Consider the following 20,993-nt stretch of genomic DNA (forward strand, 5'->3'; position numbering starts at 1 on the left):
GCACTTCTAAGATAGTGAAGAGTAATCAACTGATTTGAAGGGTTTCAAAATCAATAATTAGCAATGATTTTCTAGAGAATACCAGCGACATCTACAAATGTATAGGATGGTTAAACAGTAATAGCAAAATGTCAGTTATCAGAGTAAGGCCTGTCAGTATACACTCTAAAATGCTTAAGAACACCTTAGTCAGAGTATCATAGTAATGCTCTCTCTCTCTGACAGCCCTTTGGAAGAAGGAAAAATTATGCTCTGACAAACTAGGGGTGAAACTCCCAAGGTCTATAATGCCACTTAACATTTAAAATTAGGGTGAAGATAGGCCCTGTGCCTGCCCTCTGCACAGGAATGAATCTCACTCTAGATGGCTGATAAGTGTAAGCTTTCAATGTACATAACAACAGGCCAGGTACTGAGTAAACCCCCATTAACTTCAGTGCGGGTTAGGCAGACTTTTGCCAAATGTTATACTACATGGATTCTGCTTAGAGCCAAAGAATCTAGAAACATGTGGATGTCACTCTGAGCACCAGCGAGGGAATCCTTAAAAAGAGGAAGCTGGCACACAAGAAAAGGATGAATACAGCAGATGAGCTGCAAGTTATTGAATAGTTTTCCTCACCTGTCTAACGTTGAATTTTCATGCTCCCTTAGTTTATCAATGACTGGTTGAATTCCTAGCATTAGAAATTCATATCTAAGGTGGAGTCTGAAATCCAGACTTTCCTGAAAAGAAAAGGCAAAGGGTGAACATTGCAGGATGTGGCTCTACCGAAACTCTATTTAAAAGAGCCCCCCAAAGAGCCACACACAACTTACCACTCCAGCCCCTTGGCTCAGGACCGCGTTAATGAAGGACATGATGGCTGTCTTTAGATTCACTTCGTCTCGATACCTTCCCGTGCTTTTATCCAAGTCGTTAATCAGCGTCTGCCAATCAGACGACAGATATGCCACAGGGTGAAAAAATGTGCGGCAGAAACAACAAACCACAAAGATTTGAATGACCCGTTTGTGGGCTCCCAGAAACCGGATGAGCCCCCCACACTTCTGATAATGGCAACCCATTTACAGGGTTTAAATGGCTAGAGACACACTTCTACAGCTGTATTGTGCTGCTTAACATTCCCTGCCTTGACATATACTGCGAATGTCGAATTGTTACATCATATCTTCCAGGGGTGTTACAGTCCTGGAGCTTTAACTTGCCTTTGCAGAGCAACTGGAATCTTAGTTTGTTTTATTTCCTTATAAACCAGTAACTCTGTTATTCAATGGAATTCAGCTTGCAGGACAGCGGGGATTTTCAGGCTCCAAGACTACATCCATCCTCTGCCAGGTAAAACAAGGAGATGGCAGGGGAGGGCCACAGTTCCAATTACCTGGTTTTCTGCTCAGCCCTGGCTCATACCAGAGCAGCTCAGGGGCTACTCTAACTTGCACTGTCTGGCAATGGTCCCCAAAGAGCTATCCCCTGGCTGGAGTGCATTGTGCCCTAGCCTCACCCACTCTGCATGTGCTCCCCGAGAAGGAGGTGCAGGAGGTATCTCTGAGTAGCTAGGGGCTTGCATCCGGTTTCCAATCAGGTAGCATCAAGGGAACAGAGCAGGGCAGGGCAGAGAACCTTCCCCTCTCAAACTTTGCGTAAACCCGAGTACAGGAGTTTATGAAGCATGAGGAGAAAACGAAGACCCTGTACCTGAAAGCGAGTCCTTTCGCTGGCGTATTTCTGGTAATGCAGCATGGCCTCCAATACCTTTTTGTGACCCCCAGGAACCAGGCACACAGCGCCCATGATTTCCAGCACTGCCACCTTTGTCTTTATGTTCTCGGTGCTCAGACTCTGAGCAATTACATTAATACTCTCTGGATGGGCCAGGACATGAGCCCGTCCTTGAGAGTTGTTCATTAGTGCTTTTATACACCCAATGAGAGAGGTATGTATTCGAGACTCCGAGGTCTCATAGTCCATGCTCTTCAGAAAGTTCAGAATACACGTCAAGCCATCCAAGTCGATAAATCTGGTTACAAACCTGTCACAAAGAAGAGCACGTTAAAACCAATGGAAAGAATCCCTTGACCTACACATTAGACTGTATTGCATTTGTTAACTCACTCAGCTGACGCCATGTATGGCAGGTACATTCTCTCCTGGCAGAAGGCACGTGCTGAGTGGATGAACACCCAAAGAGCATGATGTTGATTCCAGCGTATGGTAACAGACAATGGCAGATGAGGTGGACGCCCAGCCGTAAAAGGGTTAATCAAAATCTGAGGGCTTGTCTAGTTGGCAAATTAGTGCCTGGCAAGCTGGGGGGTAAATCTACAACACACACTAGTTTGCCGTGCACTAACTGCCCTTTGGATCCTGCTATAGCGCAATAAAAGTGCCCGTGTGCGCTTTGATCCACTCTTGTTTCAAAGCGGAGCAGATCAAAGCGCACCAGGGAACGTTCAGCATGTGGTAGCAGAGTCCACACGGCCAGTTAGTGCGTGGCACACTAGTGTGCTGCAGATTTATACCCCAGCTTGCCTCACACCAGCTCGCAGTCTCCGCAACCCCTCAGGGGAAGGTCATTTGATACTCCCAGGCCTCCTCGCTCTCCAGCTGAGGCCGGTGGCAAAAGTAACTCTCCTTTCAGTGGAAGAAAGGGCAGCCCCAAAGGGTAAACATTTTTAAAGCCCCTACATCCCATTGACTTTCAATGGGGGGGTTCAGGCTCCTAAAGCACTGGGGCACCTTTGAAAAGTTTTGCTCAAAATCAAAGGCTGGGATTTTCAAGGCACCTAAGGAAATGAAGTACATAAATCCCCTTGGATTTCAGTGGGAGTTGGATGCCTAATACCTTAGTCCCCTTTGGTGATGCATCCAGCGTTGTTTGTTTCACAACCTATTTTTTCACTGAGAAGTGGAAATACTTTATGGAGTCACACAGCACTTTTCATACTCAGAGGGACACCCCACAAAGTAGATATTGAAGTTGGTTGAAAACTTTCCAACAAAACAGTCTTCTGCCAGAAAATACTGATTCAATGAAATCTAAAGGGTTAGCGGGCATGGGTTAATTTCAGCAAAATTTCGTTTAGAAAGAAAAAAAAAATCAATAGGAAGCATTTCAATTTTTTTCCCCCCAAAATAACTTTCAGGGTTTTTCTTATACTTTAGCAAAATATAAAATGAGTGAAAACCAAAACAAAAGGTTTTGATTGATGCAAAACAATTCCCTCCCCCCCCAAAATTTTCAAGGGAAATTTGAATTTTCAGAGTGCCATTCCAATCTGGAGTGAAAGCAAATTTCAAAAGCACAGAATTTCCTACGAAATGGGAATTCTGGTTCCCACACAGTCCTAGTAGAGATCATCATGCCCCATCTTCCAGACGAGGAGACTGAAGGAGAGCTGGTAGTCCCACAAAGCAGCTAAGGTCTGAGCTGAGACTGCAGTTCCAAGTCTCATGTTCAGCACTGACTATGCCTCTCATCTATCAATAATATAAACAGATATTTCTATTTTAAGATTCCTGTGTTGGACTGTGGTGGAGATGGGAGTGAGCATCACCCGAAGCAATTGGGCATTTTTACTGGATGGACCAACTGCAGCTGCCAGTGTTGGAAAACAGTGGCACCAAAGCAAGGAAAGAGAAAAGAATTGCCTCATTGGTTTTGTCCTCAGTGCCGTCTTCAAACTCTCTATTGTTTTATTTCTCTCCTCCTCATCTTCTTTTTCCAAAGCTATCAGCGATTTTCTCTGTAAATGGAGAAAGGCAGATTTATACAACAGGGTTCGGCTCTCTGTCAGCAGCGTAAATACATAACTACAGTAAGGGGCACTGCAATAGCAAAACGAACATTTGTTGTACTACGCAACTTCTATCAAACTGGTCACTGAGCAGATGTACCTAGTAATCGTCAAACTGTGTGTACATTAATATTCTAGGAGGAAATATTTATTTGCAGTAGGAATAAGAGTCTCAGTCACAGACCAGAGCCCCATTGTACCAGGTGCGCTACAGACACAGAACAGAAAGACAGCCTCTGCCCCAAAGAGCTCAGATTTTCTGTCTGTTTAGTAGCCAGGAAGAACTTCATTCCAAACTCGGCAATTTAACATAACGGGCAGTGAATCTTACATCTAAAACTAGTTCCTAATTTGCATTATGGTAGCACTTTGAGGCCCCAACGGCGATCACAGTCCCTTCGTACAATGCACATTGTAAGAATCTGCCCTTGCTATAAAGAGGCCACACTCTGTTGAGGCACGGGTCAACTTGTAGGTTTAAACAGTGCAAATGGTGGATTCTCTGTAACTTGAACGCTTTAAATCGTGATTTGAGGACTTAAGCGTAACAGCCAGAGGTTAGGGGTCTAATTCCAGGAGTGGGTGGGTGAAGTTCTGTGGCCTGCAATGTGCAGGAGGTCAGACGAAATGATTGTGAAGGTCCCTTCTGACCTTATAGACTTTAAGTCTAATCTAAGGGTAGGTCTGCACTTGGAGCTGGAAGTGTAATTTCCAATTTGAGGAGACATACCCGCGCCAGCTCTGATTGAATGAGCATGCTGAAAACAGAAGTGTAGCCATGGCAGTGCAAGCCGCAGGAGGGGCTAGCCGCCCTGAGTAGGATCCTGGGTTGCTAGGCCTGTACTTGGGCGGCTGATCCCTCCTGCCGCTCACACCACTGCAGTGACGCTTCTATCATTAGCATGCTAGTTTGATCCGAACTAGCGCAGGTTATATCTTCTCCAGCTGGGAATGACCCCTCCAGCACAAAGCCCAGATGTACCCTGAACAGACCAGACTAAAGCTGGGAGTGGCAGCAGAGACCCCAGAGAGGGGAAGTGCCACACAGCAGGCTAGAGGCAGAACCAGGAATTGGACCCAGATCTGAAGAGTCCCGTTCCCTCCCCATTGGAGCGCTCTGCCTCTCCTGCTATGGGTAAAGGCCAATCCATTTCACCACCGGAGCTTCAGCTGCAGTTCCTAGATCATGAGATAAGGGGTGGATGTTATGCTGTATACTCGATGGGCTCCGTTTACAACACAGCTGTCTCTAGATTAAAAGTTCAAGCCAGTCCTTCACAGGGTAAGCATGAGGCACGTGCATAAAGGCTATCACTCTACACTACTCTGTCAGCAGATCTGAATGGACCACAGGACTCTGTAGCAGAGTTTGTGTCTGAGTGGAATTCCCTTAAATATCTGGAGCTGGCACACCCTTAATTTCAGGTGCTCCGCATTCATGTTGGGTCCAAAAAAGAAGAAAAGCCCTACTAAATACTCATGGAAATAATCCCCCCGTCATAAGTGGCCCACCTTGGATTAAAGAGATGCTGTGTATAGGTCTATATGCTATTTAGCTTTAATTCTGCTTGTGTGAAGCTTAGCAGTTGTGAAAATTGCCAGGATGATAACCTTGTGATGGTCTTATCTATGAGTGCAGGCACAGCTAGAGGCATCGCTACGGGCAGGCTTCCCCCACCCGCTCGGTCATGGAGCCTCAAATCTGGACTGGAACAGACCACTTATATCAGCACAGGCGAGTGAGTAGTTCAGTCTCAACAGCCAATTCAAGCCCTGGCCTCTGCTGAGGTTGCCAACCAGGGGGCAATCAATCAGTGTAGATCATGGTTGGGCTTGGGGCACGTGAATGCCAGTCCACCAGGAACTGGGCTGAGATTACCAAACTCACTCCATATAAACCACTCAACAGCTGCTATTTTTCTGTCTGTCCCAGATCCTGCTGGTCCCACTGAGACAAGGAACCCTGACTGGGAAGCCATTCCCGACTTTCCAGCCGGGGTGGCCAGATCCCAGCCATCTAGCTGGCTTACCGCTTCCCAGATATTCATGCCTTGACCCTCAGCAAGCCTCTGACTTCGGGGGGGGGGGGGAGGTGGGATCACCCCCATTTAATAGCTAAGGAATCTGAAGTAGAGAGGGGCTAGGACCCTGATCCTCAGGCATTCAGGCACCCAACTCACACTGGTTTAAACAGGAGCTAGGGGCCTAAATACTTTTGAGGATTTGGGCCCAAATGACTTGCACAATGGCCACAGCCAGAAAGAGAAGCCAAGTCTCCTGACTCCTGGTCCTATGCTCTAACCACTAGACGACGCTCCCCTCCTTTATCTCTCTCTGTAAAATAGTAACTCCTTCTGCTTTACTGGGGGACAGGAATGTGGGTGACCACGGTACTGCCAAACCCAGCCAAAAAAAACGAGTCAGACCCCCCAAAATCATGAGGGTTTTTTTTTTTTTTTTTTTTAAATCAAACACTGGATGTCCCACCCCACAATCTGGTTTTTCAGCCTGTAGAGTTCCCGTTTTCAAGCTTTTCTCCTCAAGCAGGAAGGCCAGACATTTACTTTTTAAAATTAAAAAGCTTGTCACAGAACATCAGGAACTGGGGCATTAAGACAGACACTAAATATCACAAGACTCACGATAAAAATCATGAGTGGATAACACCAGGAAGGAGTATGCGAGTTTGAACATAACAAGCCTGAGCCTGCATACATACATATACATATATATTTAAATATGGAGATATACTTATCTCATAGAACTGGAAGGGACCTTGAAAGGTCATCAAGTCCAGTCCCCTGCCTTCACAGCAGGACCAAGTACCATCCCTGAAAGATTTTTGCCCCAGATCCCTAAATGGCCCCCTCAAGGATTGAACTCACAACCCTCGGTTTAGCAGGCCCTAAGCTATCCCTCCCCCCCCCAATGGGTTTTAAACACATGTGTTAAATTTAGCTAGTCTCTCTCTTGCACATGTTACTGTTAACAGTGAGTATTATGGACTTATACATCAGGGATGCCCACAAAGGCATCAGCTTGGTCCAGCACATTACTCATCGGCTTGTTCCCTCATTGGACCCCTGGATTTTGTTTCAAAACAGAGGGAAATGGAGACCAGTGAGACTCCAAGCAAAGGTGAACAAAAAAAAGAGGAGGTTGGTTTTTTTTTTAAATGGTTATTGCTTCCGCTCAAGCTGCCTGCTGGTTGGTGATGCAATTGGACAGCTGTCACCGCCGTGTTACAAGGGAGGAAGCTGCCCTGCAGAAATGTCTGATGGATGATGTCACCGCTCCATGAGAGCAATCCACTGTAAAATTCAACTGAAATCCAGTGGGGTACATTTAATCTCCTCCAGCACAGCTGAAGTGTTTTATATACACCAGGACAATGAATAGTTGAGGCATTTATGACCCCATAACCCAGTGCCCACATCTGAGGAACACCAATATGCCGTTTATCCACACTAGGCTTACCGTACCATGGGAAAATTGCAAACACACAGGCAAAAGGACTAGAGCATCTCTGACTGGTAGCAAGTAGGCAAATGCCTGTATTTGTTCCTTTCAGCAAAGGGAGAAGGGGCTTTTCATCCAGGGGAGACCGTGGCTTGCAGAATTCTCATTTACACAAGGAAAGGGGGGGAAAGGGTCACACATTGATGAGAGCAGCCCTGGCCTACTCGGAGTAGCTCTGAAACCTCCCACTGGTCAGCCAGGCTGTCACAAAACAGGGCTCATCAAAGACTCCTTCAGACATAGCAAGAGGGACACCTTAGATACCACCTTAATGTAGCTTTAAGAAAGCCCATTCAGAGAGCGGTCTCTCTCTCTGATCTAGGAAGGTGTACTCAGCCGTTACCCTGCTCCCATTCGAGTCAATGGGAAAACTCCCATGATTACAACAACAGAAGCAGAGTTGGGCCCACGCTGAGCAGTTATGAAGACTTATTTTTCAACATTTCTGAGGACGCTCATGAAGCTGGAGGGGAGGAAATGCTGCTGCAGCAGGGAGTTTGTGTGTTACATAATCAGTAGATATTGCTACAACTCAAGGCCCTGTGTGCTTTGCAGCAAGCTCAAGTCCAGGGAAAGGCTTCCAGTTTTGATGTGATGAGCTAATGCTGAATTCTGAAGCAGGTTCACTTAGGGGGGGCAACCGCCAAAATCCAGACTTTTGGGAAGATTAATACAGCCAGTGCATTGTCCCATTTCAACGGACCACAGGTGTTTGAACTGACAGTACATAGTTGTGCTAGAGAAGCGCCAAGCAGAAGCCAGAATGTTAGACAACAGGGCAGGGCACATGTTCGGAATGTATGGGAAGCAGTGGAGACTTTTACCAGTACATAAGGGTTACAGCTTTTTCCCTCTTCCCTGTGTGAGCACGTACATAGTTAACCTGACCTCTCACTTCACCGCAGCAAGCCTCGACAGCAGCATCTGCTCCACTGTATCCAACAGCAATGGAACAACATGTTAGCTGAATGACCAGTGCATGCTGTCCTCTGGGTTATCATTAGGTTCCAGAGTCAACACACCATAGAGATGAATGGAGCAGTTTGTGCAGCTCAGACCTATTTGCAAACTCATACAGACCACCCAGTGCTGATTCACACTTGGAATGTTTGCTCTGCAACTGTCAGGGCTAGAAGAAACTAAATGAAAGTTTAGGGTCCAATCAGCAGGTTGGTCCTTGGGAGACAGTAGCTTTCCAAGGGGCAGAAATAAAAATACAAGATACTGTGATTGTATTGTATTGTATTGTAACAAAACACCCCGATGATCTCCGCAGACAGATCGATATGCACCATGCTGCCTGGGCAGGACTAGGAGTACTGTAATTCTTTAAGCATTTAGGAGAACATTAACCCAGATGCCCAGGGAGCCTGTACAAGAATCACATCAGTCTTCCACTGTCCCTGCACAGAAGGGCAGGAGAACGCAAGAGGATGCTGCAACATAGTGGTAGGTCGTTTTAGAGGAGGATCTGCACTCACAATGATCCAGTGGGCTCAGACCCTGTGACTGTGCAGGGACCATGGAGGAGTCACAAGACAGCCCTGCAGGGTATTGGGGGTGGGGGGGGGAAGACTGAGCTCCCCACACAAGCCTGATGACACAGACTGTGGTGGAGATGGGAGTGAGCGTCACCCTTAGCCACTGGGTATTTTTACAGGATGGACTAACTGCAGCTGCCTCTACCCGGCATTCACTCCTGCCGGCATCACTAGGTAAGACGCTGGACTGCCCCAAAAGCAGGGTATGTGTAGATACTGTGTCTCTTCTCTTTGATCAAGGGCCTCTTGTTAGAGCCGTTACAGTGACTAGAAACAAATATTCTGTACACACAGCACACATATGTGGCACTGCTCCATTGCAGTTGCTTGGACAGCTGGGGGCATCCGAACGGGCTGTTGCTTCAACACACTTCCTCCATTGTAATCACTACAGACCCAGCTCTGCCATCCTTCCAGGAGGTACACATGGCACTCTGAGCTGCCCCTTGGATCAGTGGTGCTACTCGCGCGGGGAGGCAGCACTTGAGGTGAGTGTGGGTGGCAGAATCGGGCCCTCGCTGATTGTAACTGTCTCTGACATGCGTCTTTGCCTATGGTACCACAGGGCAGCGAGCGGCTCTTCATGAAAGCTGCCTGGGAGGCTTGCCTCATGGCCTGGACAACAGAGCAGAGGTGAAGCCAAAGAGGGAAAGACAAGTTCAGGGCTTCAAGATGCCAATAAAAGCAAAAAGCTACGTTCGCCCCTTTCTTCAGGCATGCCCCTTTAATGATGTGTCCGCACTGCCAGGAGATCAAAGGCACTGCAGAGCTCCCGAAGTGCTGAAAAGCTTTGATCACAAAAACTCAGCTCCTACACAAGGCTACTCCCAGCCCAGTCAGCTCCCCCGCCCCCTTCTCTGAGCACATGCACGAAGATCTTCCCAAACTGCACCCCAAGTTTCTCTTCACCTTCTCCAGCCCACCTGTTTCCCTACCTCTCCAGCTTCCCCCAATCTGGGCTAGCCTATCTTCCCCCATGCTCCTCCATTTGCCTCTCTCTACCCATGGTATTGCTAAGGCTCTAATGCTGTGGTACTGAGCGCCTGGCCCATGGCTACATACCAAGTCTGATGATTTTCATTCATTCTGAGTTACTGGAGCTGAGACTGATCTTATCAACACTCCCGTAACTAAACAGCAACCAACCAGAAGAAAATATATTGCCTCTGAGCTGACACCAAACATGGGGAGTTTCAGCTCAAAAAAAAAGTTTTTGATGAGAAAACACCAGGATTATAATGGAAGTATGGATGTAAAGTTAACTAGGGCCTTTTAACTAGGGCCTTGTCTACACTAAAGGGAAGTGTGGATCTAAGATACGCAATTTGAGTTACGTGAATAGTGTAACTCAAATCGACGTAGCTTAGATCGACTTATCGTGGGGTCCTCACTATGCGACGTCGACGGGAGACGGTCTCCCGTCGACTCCCCTTACTGTTCTCGGGAGAGCAATCGGCGGTCGATTTAGCGGGTCTTCACTAGACCCGCTAAATCGACCACCGACGCATCAATCGCCACAGCATCGATCCTCTGGTAAGTGTAGACAAGCCCTAGAGCTTTCAATGTCATTATGCAGCAAGAGCTACAACACTGAGACATGTAGGATTTCAACGGGTGTCAAATCAAGCCCTTCACTAGTAATTGTCTTGAACATTTTGAATTCGTTAAGATCTTTGCTTCTGCCATTCATACTAATTTTCAGCTGAAGTGATTTGCTGAGCAGCGTGCAATTAAGTGTTGGCTCTCAGGATAGTCTAACTGCTTACCCACTTATAGCGGCAATCAGTGCTTGAAGAAAGATTTTGATATTTGAAGAGAGATGGAAAAAAGGCAAGAGACTTTAAAATGCCAAGCAACTGTGGTTTGAAAAGCAGCTATTAAAGCAAGTGCACTACGGTCTCCCAAAGCGTTCTTGCTTGATCTGTGTCTTTCAGCTTGCAAGTTCTCATGGCAAGGACCATGTCTGTATTTGTGCTAAGTGACTGTAACAATAATCGTTTTGTATCCAGAAATACACTCCTGCCTGCAAGCACATCAGAGAGATGCAGTTATGGTGTATGCATAGAATGCTTAGTTGCATCACAATGCAAAGTCCATAGCCCTTGAAAAATGTTTCCACCCATAGTCTCCAGGATTCACATATCAAGAAGCCCACAGTGTAATACAGTGTTCCTGTCAGGGCCAAACACCACAGGAGGTGTCAGTAACAAGCTTAGCAGGGATCCAGATTTGTTGCAAATAGTAGATACTGAAGAGACACTGGGGCTGGAATTTTCAAAGGAAAACAAAGGAGTCTGGCATCCAGCTCCCACTGGAATTCACTCAGGTTCTTTTGAAAAATGCAGCAGAACTGCACAGCAGCACTGTTCATCTTCAGTCTAGTTATTGTAGCTGACTCACAGCTCGGCCTGATACGACAGCAACTGCAAAATGGGAACAACTGGCTAGGCAGTAGTACTGCTGAAAAGGATCTGGGGATTGGAGTGGATCACGAATTGAATAGGAGACAACGTGAGGCAGTTGCGAAAAAGGCTAAAATCATTCTGGGGTGAATTAACAGGAGTGTCATATGTAAGAGAAGGGAGCTAACTGTTCCGCTCTACTTGGCAATTGTGAGGTTTCAGCAGGAGTACTGTGTCCACTTCTGGGTGCTACACGTTAGAAAAGATGCGGATACACTGGAAAGAGTCCAGAGGAGAGCAACAAAAACGATATAAGGTTTAGAAAACCTGATTTATGACGAAAGGTTTAAAAAACACAACTGGGCATGTTTAGCTGTGAGAAAAGACGACTGAGGGGAGACCTGATAGTCTTCAAATAAGTTAAGAGCTGTTATAAAGAGGTTGGCGATCAATTGTTCTCCGCGTCCACTGAACATAGAACAAGTAGTAATGGGCTTAATCTGCAGCAAAGGAGATTTAGATTAGGAAAATCTAACTATAAAGGGTAGCTAAACTCTGGAATAAGCTTCCAAGAGAGGCTGTGGAATTCCGATCATTGGAGGTTTAGAAGAACAGGTTGGACAAACACCTGTCAGGGATGGTGTAAGTTTACTTGGTCCTGCCTCAGCACCCCTGGGGGCAGGACCTGACATCTTGAGGTCCCTTCCAGCCTTACACTTCTATGAGTAACCTGACATAAGGGTGAACGCGAGTCAAACTGCATGTTACGCATCCTGCCGTGACATGTCAGCTACTTACTCTGTTGTGCATATGTGTTTATATACCTTATGTAAAACACACACTGGAGACAGTAAGTTTATTGAGAGGGAAAGGAGGCAGAATTTAGCATGGATTTGAGGGCAGTAATATTCTGAAGTGTAACAGTTGATTACATCATAACTACACTGTTAAAGAACACTTTTGTTTATTTTACATATGCTAGAAAAATAATTGGAAAAATACTTACAGCAGCCATTGAATTTAGCTGATCAATGTAAAACTCAGGCCAGCTAGTGGCTCCTTTATTTTCTTCCTGGTCCTGAAAACAAAAAGAAACTCATCAGGAGAAACAAGGTTTACTTTCCCCATCCTTTTACAATAGCCATGTATGAAGACTGAACACACGGCACACAATAATTCCATTAGACCAGTCTAAGTTTGATTTCGATCAGACTAGATGACCATGATGGTCCTTTCTGGCCTTAAAGTCTATGAGATTTCCTACATTCTGAGCCCGCCATCCAAAGCATTCTCATCTAGGTATATTATTTGGCCTTTTTAACCAAAAGCTCTATGGGACAATGTCTTTATATGCAATCTGCGTTACAATGTCGGTTTTTAACTAAACACTTCCCGATTTAACCGTGGCAATCTTCCGGTTCCGGTTCCAAGGTCCTTAGAGAACAACTTTGAAACTCTAAACCCAGATCTCCCAGTGACTGGCACTTTAAAATTTCCTCCGTTGAAAGTTTTTGACTGCGTAGCTTTGTTGAATGCAGTGAGGCTGAGTTTGACGTAGTTTGCTACAACTGACACCGAGTAAATAAACTGGATATAAACCATATTTCACTGTTTTAGGAAGTGGCCATCACTTACAAAACTCAAAATGAGCCATTAGACACTTCACCATAGATACAAGACTCTCAACCTGGGGGGTTATGATTTCTCCACAGATATTAGAGGCAATGACAATTCAAACTACACTCTTTCAAGGGCTTTTGACTTTTTTCACACCACAGTCCCATACTCCATCAGTTGCAAGTGGTCATCCTCAGACGTGCAGCAGGCACCTTAGTCCCCTGGTGTGGAGGATGGTGTAAGGGGCACTCCAGGCTTAGCTGGAAGTAACGAGCGTGTAGAAAAAGGCTCATAACATTCCTCATTTAAACAACGGCTGACTCCTGCCTTTGGGTTCAGTCTTGAGGGGCTGAAAACCATTGAGCTACGCTGCATGATTTAGAGTCCAGCTCTCTAGGCTGGAGATTACAACATGCTGCTGGGTGGAATACACCAGATAGCTTTTCAGGCTCTCCTGTGTCCTTGTACATGAGTCACTTGGAAGAGATCAAATTTACATTGGTGACATGGCATAGCAAGGAAGCATGCGAGGCAGGAAAATAAAGCTGTTTACAGGCTCAGTAACGTTCTCACGCTACCAGTTTCTCAATGACAGACACTTCCAGATTTGTTTTCTCTTTCGAGACCTGCAAAACACTCTCCACACATCTGAAAGTTCACTCTTGACTCTTAAAGCAACAATCTGGATAGTCTCCTGTTATAGAAAGTTATACGGCATGAGGAGGCATAGGGCACACGCGCAGGCCAAACAGACGCTGCTAACTGAAAATCGCCGATCAAGGGCTCGAGAGACACATGCATACCTGAAGTGCAGCCACAGGGACACTACTAGAAGAACAACCTGTTATCACAGTATTTGCAACACACCAGATTCCATGGCACCAGTCCCTTATAGCAACAGGGTTATGCTGACTAACTGACACAAGGCTAGACAAACCACATATTCCTGGGAATAGTTATAGCAACGTTCCTAACACAAAAACCCAGGTTTTGCTATCGTTAGGCTGTGGCTCGGAATTACAAAAGCAATTCAAGCTGTGGCTCTCTAAAGTTTTGTTGACTCATCCTGGTACACCCAGTTACTACAACACACATAAGGCCAATCCCCAGGTAATCAACCCCACTTTGGCTGCCGGCAGGGATTTGAACCCAAGACCTCTCACATTCAAAGCACGAGGCTCTAGCACTTGTGCTAAAACAACAGCCCTTGTAGCTGGCAGGGGCGATATATTTGTTATCCTCTTATGTGGGCCTGCCACTAGAGGGGGACAAAAACCCATATTGTCTTCCTACAAGACCCTCCCCCAGCCCACACACATCCATCCTTGAAAATATCAGGGGTGTATCGCTCACTGATGCGGGACTGCAAAGATAACATTTCGTGTGGGGCTGGCTTCAGAAATGCTTGGTTTCCCCTGCCAAGACAGAACTACTGTTCAATTCTATAGGCGGTTTCCCACATAGCCAGCCAGATTTAAAGGGACAAAATTAGTATTTTTGCTCCAAGGCTTAAATCTGGATGCTACTTTAAAAAAACTAAAACAAACAAAAAAAAAACCAAACTTTTTTCCCCTCGCTGAGCTATTTGGACCTAAGAAATATAAGGATTTGTAACAGAAATCCTGATTCAGCTTTAATTCTAGCCTTGAGAACTGCACTGATAACAGAAATGCCAGGCAGTCATATTGCCAACATCGTTTGGAGTGAGGTTTTTTCGGGAGGATGGAGGAGTGAAAGCAGGGATGGCACAGAGATTATCTGTCCAAGAGTTAGTGTCTAGGATCACACAGAGACAAGAAGAAAAAGTTCTTGCCAGTTCAAGTGACCCTTGACATGAGTAGGTGGATGCAAGCTTTAATTGCAAGTTTCCCTGTAGAAATATCCAGCACACAGCGAGCCTGCTGCTGGTGCATCAGAAACACCAGATTACTTTTGTAAGAGAGCCAAGTCTGTAAATGAACCTGTTTCCCTCACTTACAAGGCTGGTGAATTCACGGTCAGTTCCCCAGCTCCCCCGGGGAGGGAAGGGAGCACCAGCTGTCTCACACCAGCAGCGTATATTACCAAACGATCCAACAGTAAAATTAGGTCAGTCCCAGAGAAAACCGTTAGCTTGCACTAATGGCTCGCAGCCAAGAATCAGTATTAGAATCCACAGAAAAACAATTTCACTGTATATAATCCCCACCTCTCCCTCCCCACCCCACCCCACCAGGTTACAATTAAATACAAAGACAGAAGTCACATAGTACATTTTTTTTTAAAAAAGACTTGCAGTTTATGTTCTGCTTTGAAAAATAAGAGAGAAAACCAAAGTTTGTATTCATAGGTTGATTGAGTTTAAGGCAAGAAGAGACCATTGTGATCATCTAGTCGGACCTTCTGCATAATACACAGGCCATATAATTTCACCCAATTATTCTTGTTTCAAGCCCCTAACTTTGTTTGAGCTAGAGCATCTCTTTTAGGACTTTTATAACATGAAAAATTATCTATTGGCTTCTCTGCTCCATGGACTTGAGCACTTTATAAAGAAACTCCCAACTTTTCCCCATGTGTTAATAAGTAACATCTGCATCAGATACATTTCACCATCTTGGTCAACATGCTGGTTCTGATGGGATTCCCTAATGCCAACACCACAGCATGTTAATAACCAGCACAAACACTCCAGATCTGACCCCACTGGCTTAAAAGCCCCTGAACTGTTGGGCCTTGGAGAGCTAAGGTAGCAGCAGCCCCTTCAGAACAACTGATGTTCCTATTTTGTTAGTGATAAGTCAGACACACTTGCTATGGAACAATGACCTGATTTTCCCTGAGCTGCTGAGTACCCTCGATTCACACTGAAGTCAAGGGGGGGGGAGGGGGTGTTTCAGCTTCTCAAGAGATCATCCAACAAGTTTTTAAAGGACTGGCAGGATCAGGACATCTTGGGTGTTCTGGCATAAGAATCTCTTCGCTACCTCGCTGACTTCAGGGTTCTGATTAGAGCTGGTTGGAACATTTCCACATCCCACCCTCTCCTCTGAAAACTCAAAATTTTCTGGGAGAAGTCAAAAAGCAACACACCACAGTCTCAGGTCAGTGAAGGAAGACTGTGCATCATGGGAGATGTAGTCCCACTGGGGATCCCATCCCATTGAAGAGAAAGGGAGCACAAGGCATCCAAACTACAAATCCCACACATAGCAGCATTTCAGTATTAAAAACACTAAAACAAAACTGGTCAGATCCATGAGGAGGGCAAATTCTAGACTCAAGAGTTCTCCATCAGCTAACTTCTCCAGCCCCACCAATGATTTACATCCAAGGACCATTAGCAACAGCTCTCCAGCTGATATCAGTGACTAAAAGACTTGAGACCAACCCATTCCTTGCAATGAGAGTCACAGATGGAAATAGAATGTGGTTTTCAGGCTAGCTCCTCCGGCTACACTTTCCAGAGTCGACACCCAGTGAGAAGATGCCCCTAATGACAAGAGTATATGTGTTTTTCCTCCATTCACGTGCACAAAGCAATTTAATAGCAGGTAACAATACACTAGCAAATGCAGTTCTGATTCTTGAAGCAATAGGATCAGCCTCCAGGCTGAGTGCTTTCAATGAGTTCCAGAACTTGCCCTGGTTTTCCAGGCAATTTAGCTCTCAGCACTTTCAAGGCCATTGACCAGAGATGCTCCCACAATAATAAAAATCGCTTCCTGTGCAGAACCGTAGCAGCCTCTCTCCTATAAAAGGTGTCCTGGCAAATTTCTGCACAGGCCATCAACTCTTCCCACCCAATCACTAACCCTTAGGAAACTCCCAGTGCCTCAAGCTTCTACAGCTTAGTTTAAAGACATTTAACTAGATGGATTTAGAATCAACAGCCCAGACGCCCTCATACCCCCAAGACTGAGGTGCAAACAAAGTTCAACCACTTCCACAAATCTGCACCCTCATCTGCTTGAGTGTCTTTACTGGGGGAGAGTGGCTGGGCCTGGGGTATATATTGTTCCACCATGGCTGTATTTCCTTCTCCAGTGACCTACGGTCTGAGGGACAAACACAGCCAGGATATGCTGCTGAGTGTGACTCTGAGCCTGCTGAAGGGGTGGAAGAAGAGGACACCACTAAAAGCCAGAGCTTTGGGATCTGCCACCTTTGCAGGCAGGCCCTGTGCCCTTTCCTTTTTAGGGTGGGGGGAGATAAACCCCAGTCTCCAGCTGGACCGTGTAGTGTGTTTGTGAGTGAGTGATCTCCACAGGGACATGCTCACAGAGAGAGTCTCCCCTCACCACCCCTTCCTATGAGTGTTGATGAGTTGGCTTGGTGGTAATGAGGTCAAGTTGATTTTTCTATTCAGTGGCTGTATTAACTAAATCCCTACCCTAGAGAAATCCTGCCATTGATATAAACCTGTCTGCAAGCCTCAGCTCCCGTAGACATCAGGAAGTTTAAGGGTACGTCCAGACTACCCGCGCGATCGATTTATCGGGGATCGCTATATCGCGTCTCGTTAAGACGCGATATATCGATCCCCGAACGTGCTCCTCGTCGACTCCGGAACTCCACCAGAGCGAGCGGCGGTAGCGGAGTCGATGGGGGAGCCGCAGCTGTCGATCCCGCGCCGTGAGGACCCAAGGTAGATCGATCTAAGCTACTTCGACTTCAGCTACACTATTCACGTAGCTGAAGTTGCGTATCTTAGATCGATTCCCACCTCCCCCCCCGCCCCCCAGTGTAGACCAGCCCTAAGAGAAAGAGCCACCTTTCCGACTGAGGAAACCTTATGTGGATCCTTCCCATCCTCTGCTTTAGTTAGGGTGTTTTCCTACCCCCTCACCCACGAGTACCAGGGGTTTTTATTCAATGTCCGAGTCACCTCCCCCTGACACTTTACATCCATTAGGGAATAAACAGACTGGAGGCTTTTTACTAAGTTAGAACAAAAAAAATGTGTCATGCCAAGACTAGTGCAAAATCTAATGAACCTCAAGCAACTTGTGTTGCTTTACAGAGCCTGCTTCTGTGTGGATGGCTCTAAAGTCATTGATATTTATGCCATATCAATAAGTTTACCTTGGCTGCCAAAGCTCAAATGCTAAGCTCCACGTCACTGCTCCATTCAGGACATGCATGCTCAATTCCAGGAAGAGAAAGCAGGTACGCTTTGCTTAGATCAACTTTTTTTTTTTAAATTCCCCAGTAACGTGCAAGAACCTATCAGCCTTCATGCAAAACAGGACTGCTTTGGTCTTATACCAATAAGGCTTAAAAGGAAATGTTAATCTTTTAGCTGTGTTTGCCAGAGAATGTAAAAAAAAATAAAGACAGGTACACAGAGTACAATCTAATTTTACAACGCAGCTACAACAGTAAGGCCTGTAAAACTCAAGTATCTGTTTATGCAGTGTAAGCAAAATACAAGAAGTGCAATCCTTTGAAATGCTAGTTAGAACCACACATTGCTTTAAAAAATGCTATTAACCAAGAAGCGTTGCAGAGGATAAACTCAAGCCTTTTTCGCTGTTCTTCCTCTCCATTAAATGCAGGATTCATATATTTATTACTACTACAATTTACTTGTATTGCAGTAGCACAGAGCGGTCCTAACCAAGATTGTGCTTGGTGCTGTACAGACAGATGGTAAGAGACAGTCCCTGCCCCAAAGAATTTACAAGCTCAACAGACAAGATAGAACAAAGGCGGGGAAGAAAACGGAAGCCCAAAGAGAAGTGACTTGCCAAAGGTCACCAAGCAGGTCAGTTTCAAGTCCCAGTTTAGTGCCATATCCTCTAGGCCACACTGCCTTACATTGAGCTTTTCTGAATCCCTCCCCCTTGTACTCCCCGCCTTTACAATGAACTTACTGTAAAAACTCATCTTGAGTGACGGCAGCAAATTGGGGGAACCCCCCCGAGAGAGAGAAAACATCTCTTTTGGAAAACAAACGCAGTGCTGTAATATATCAAAATAATCCTGGGGTTCTTAGAGCTGACAGTCTCCGGTACATCTTTGGCCACATTCATGGCTATGCATTAAAACTGCCGGCTGCCAAAAACTGGTTTGGCCGACTGAAATGATCACTGCAGAGGAGAGGTTTCCATGACTGTCAAGGAAATTTAACACCTACTGTTTTAGCCCAGGAATGTTATTCATTTCCCATTGGGATCCAGGCAAGGTTGTACTGCCATGAGGGCTATTTACTGACCATTTATCGAGAGTTTAAAGTGAGGGAACTTAGTATTTTTAATATTAACTGAAAGCACAGAGTTTACACACTTTCCCTAGATCACTAAATTAGCTCGCTCACTAAAACAGACAGTGGCAACCTATTTAGACCCCCAAATTTAGCATCCATGAAAAGACCTGATTGTTTAGATGGCACTGGGCAGCATCCAGAGGTTAGTGTTTGGAAGTTAACTCATCAGTAGTACACAATGTTCTGAACTTATTACCTGTAACTTACATATGCAAGAAAACTGCAAGACATCAACACAGATAACTAGTGAAACTGGGGCATCAATTTTTTGAGGCCCAACCTGGACACTTTAAAGAAGTTTGATTTTTCAGAAGGCGCTCATCCTTCAGCCTCCGGGAGCCAGACCCTCGGAAGGTGTCACAAGCTGGACCCCTAAAAGATCGACGCACTCAGAATCGCTCGGCACTTCGGAAAAATCTTAACCTGAGTTCATCCCTGGTGATATGACTGGGCTAAAGCAGAAGTGTGAGTTATTCACCCACCATGATGGTCGGCTGAGTCGCTTTCTTCAAACCAAACAGACACAAGGGGGAAGAGAGAAAAGGAAAATGAAGGGACAAACAAATGACTCCTTCAGGGCTGGCTGGAGTGGCTGTTGTCAGGGGCAACCAAGGTCCTGTGTGTAGGGCCTGCCCTAGGTGTTTTGCTGCCCCAGGGCAGAAAACGTTTTTTGTGCTCCTCCCCGGAAGCAGCTGAGCAAAAAACCAACCCCCTCCAACTTGGCATCCCCTGGATGCTGATTTGGTGCCCTCTGGAAGCTGGCACGCTGAACGCCTGCCCTAAGGCTGGCCCTGCCTGCCTGGTGGGAGTGGACACGGTTGCTCTTTGGTGTCTCTGTCCTTCTCTCAGAGAGACCTCAATGGAGAGTTGTGGATGCCTGTGCCTCTTCCTGACGAGCTCTCAGGCATGGGGTCCTGCAGGGCACCATTCCGCCACCCTCCCCACCCCCCCCCAGTTTAACGAGTAGGTGAGGCCTCGTAAGGAGTCGTGGGTTTTCAGCATGCTGATGGCACCCAGTCGTAAATCTCTAGCTCATCCAACTTGGACAAAGCAGTGCAGCGCTCAGGCTGCGCCGGGGGCTGATGGGGGCATGGATGAGACCGAGCTATCTGAAACTCAACCCAAATGAGACTGAGAGGATGACGGCTGTGCTGGGGGAAGCAACTGGAGGGAACATCAATCCTTTTGACTGAGGAAGTACATCTGCCAGTTACTAGGCAACGCAACTTCAGGCCGCCAGCTGCTGTTGGACGATCACATGACAGCAGCGACCCACACAGCAACTTACGATCTGCATCTGGCTAGGCGGATGCAGCCTTCCCTTTCAGCCTCAGACTGCGCTCCTGCTCTCCATGCTTGTCTTACCTCGAGATTAGACTGCTGCAATGTGCTCCACAGGGGGCTGCACCATACAACCATTTAGAGACGGCAGCTGTAGCAGTCTCACTGGGAGCTTGTGACACTGGTGTGCCGGGATCTGCACTGGCTGCCTGTTGCTCTGCAGGTGGAGTGATAGGTTGTAACCAACACCTTAAAAGCCCTAAATGGCCTGGGACTGGCCTACCTGGGGGAATGACCTCTCCCCCCTAGCCATACTGCTGCAGCCAGCTGTGGTGCCCAAAGCTGGACCCATCATTGTAAAAGAGAGAGTGGTAGCTGGCAAGGGAATCTCAGTGAGGGTTCTGGGACTGGAATTTGCCCTCACGCGTGCCCCCCATTTAGTCCACAACCTTCTGAATTTGGTGACCTTCCAGGCATGCTTCATTACTGCATGATGAACGATGCTCTCCCCTATGCTGGTGTAATTCCAGTGAAGCCAGTAGAGCTGCAACCACGTTACATCAGCGTCCGATAAGATCAGAATGAGAC

At 46.4% G+C, this 20,993-nt stretch overlaps 1 protein-coding gene across 2 annotated transcripts in view; it reads right to left on the reverse strand.

Moving 5' to 3' along the window:
- Nucleotides 1-20,993, reverse strand: part of DAAM1 (dishevelled associated activator of morphogenesis 1) — a 179,292-nt gene that overhangs the window by 46,786 nt on the left and 111,513 nt on the right. For both annotated transcript variants that reach the window (XM_024214645.3, XM_024214644.3), the window contains exons 4-8: nt 12,267-12,338; nt 3,653-3,747; nt 1,700-2,033; nt 820-930; nt 623-726 (exon numbers count right to left, since the gene is read on the reverse strand). In XM_024214645.3, coding sequence (XP_024070413.1) covers nt 623-726; nt 820-930; nt 1,700-2,033; nt 3,653-3,747; nt 12,267-12,338 — 716 coding nt within the window. The remainder of the gene's footprint in view (nt 1-622; nt 727-819; nt 931-1,699; nt 2,034-3,652; nt 3,748-12,266; nt 12,339-20,993) is intronic.

Source organism: Terrapene carolina, unplaced genomic scaffold (assembly GCF_002925995.2).
Source record: "Terrapene carolina triunguis isolate 2854851 unplaced genomic scaffold, T_m_triunguis-2.0 Scaffold189, whole genome shotgun sequence".
Taxonomy (NCBI): Eukaryota; Metazoa; Chordata; order Testudines; family Emydidae; genus Terrapene; species Terrapene triunguis.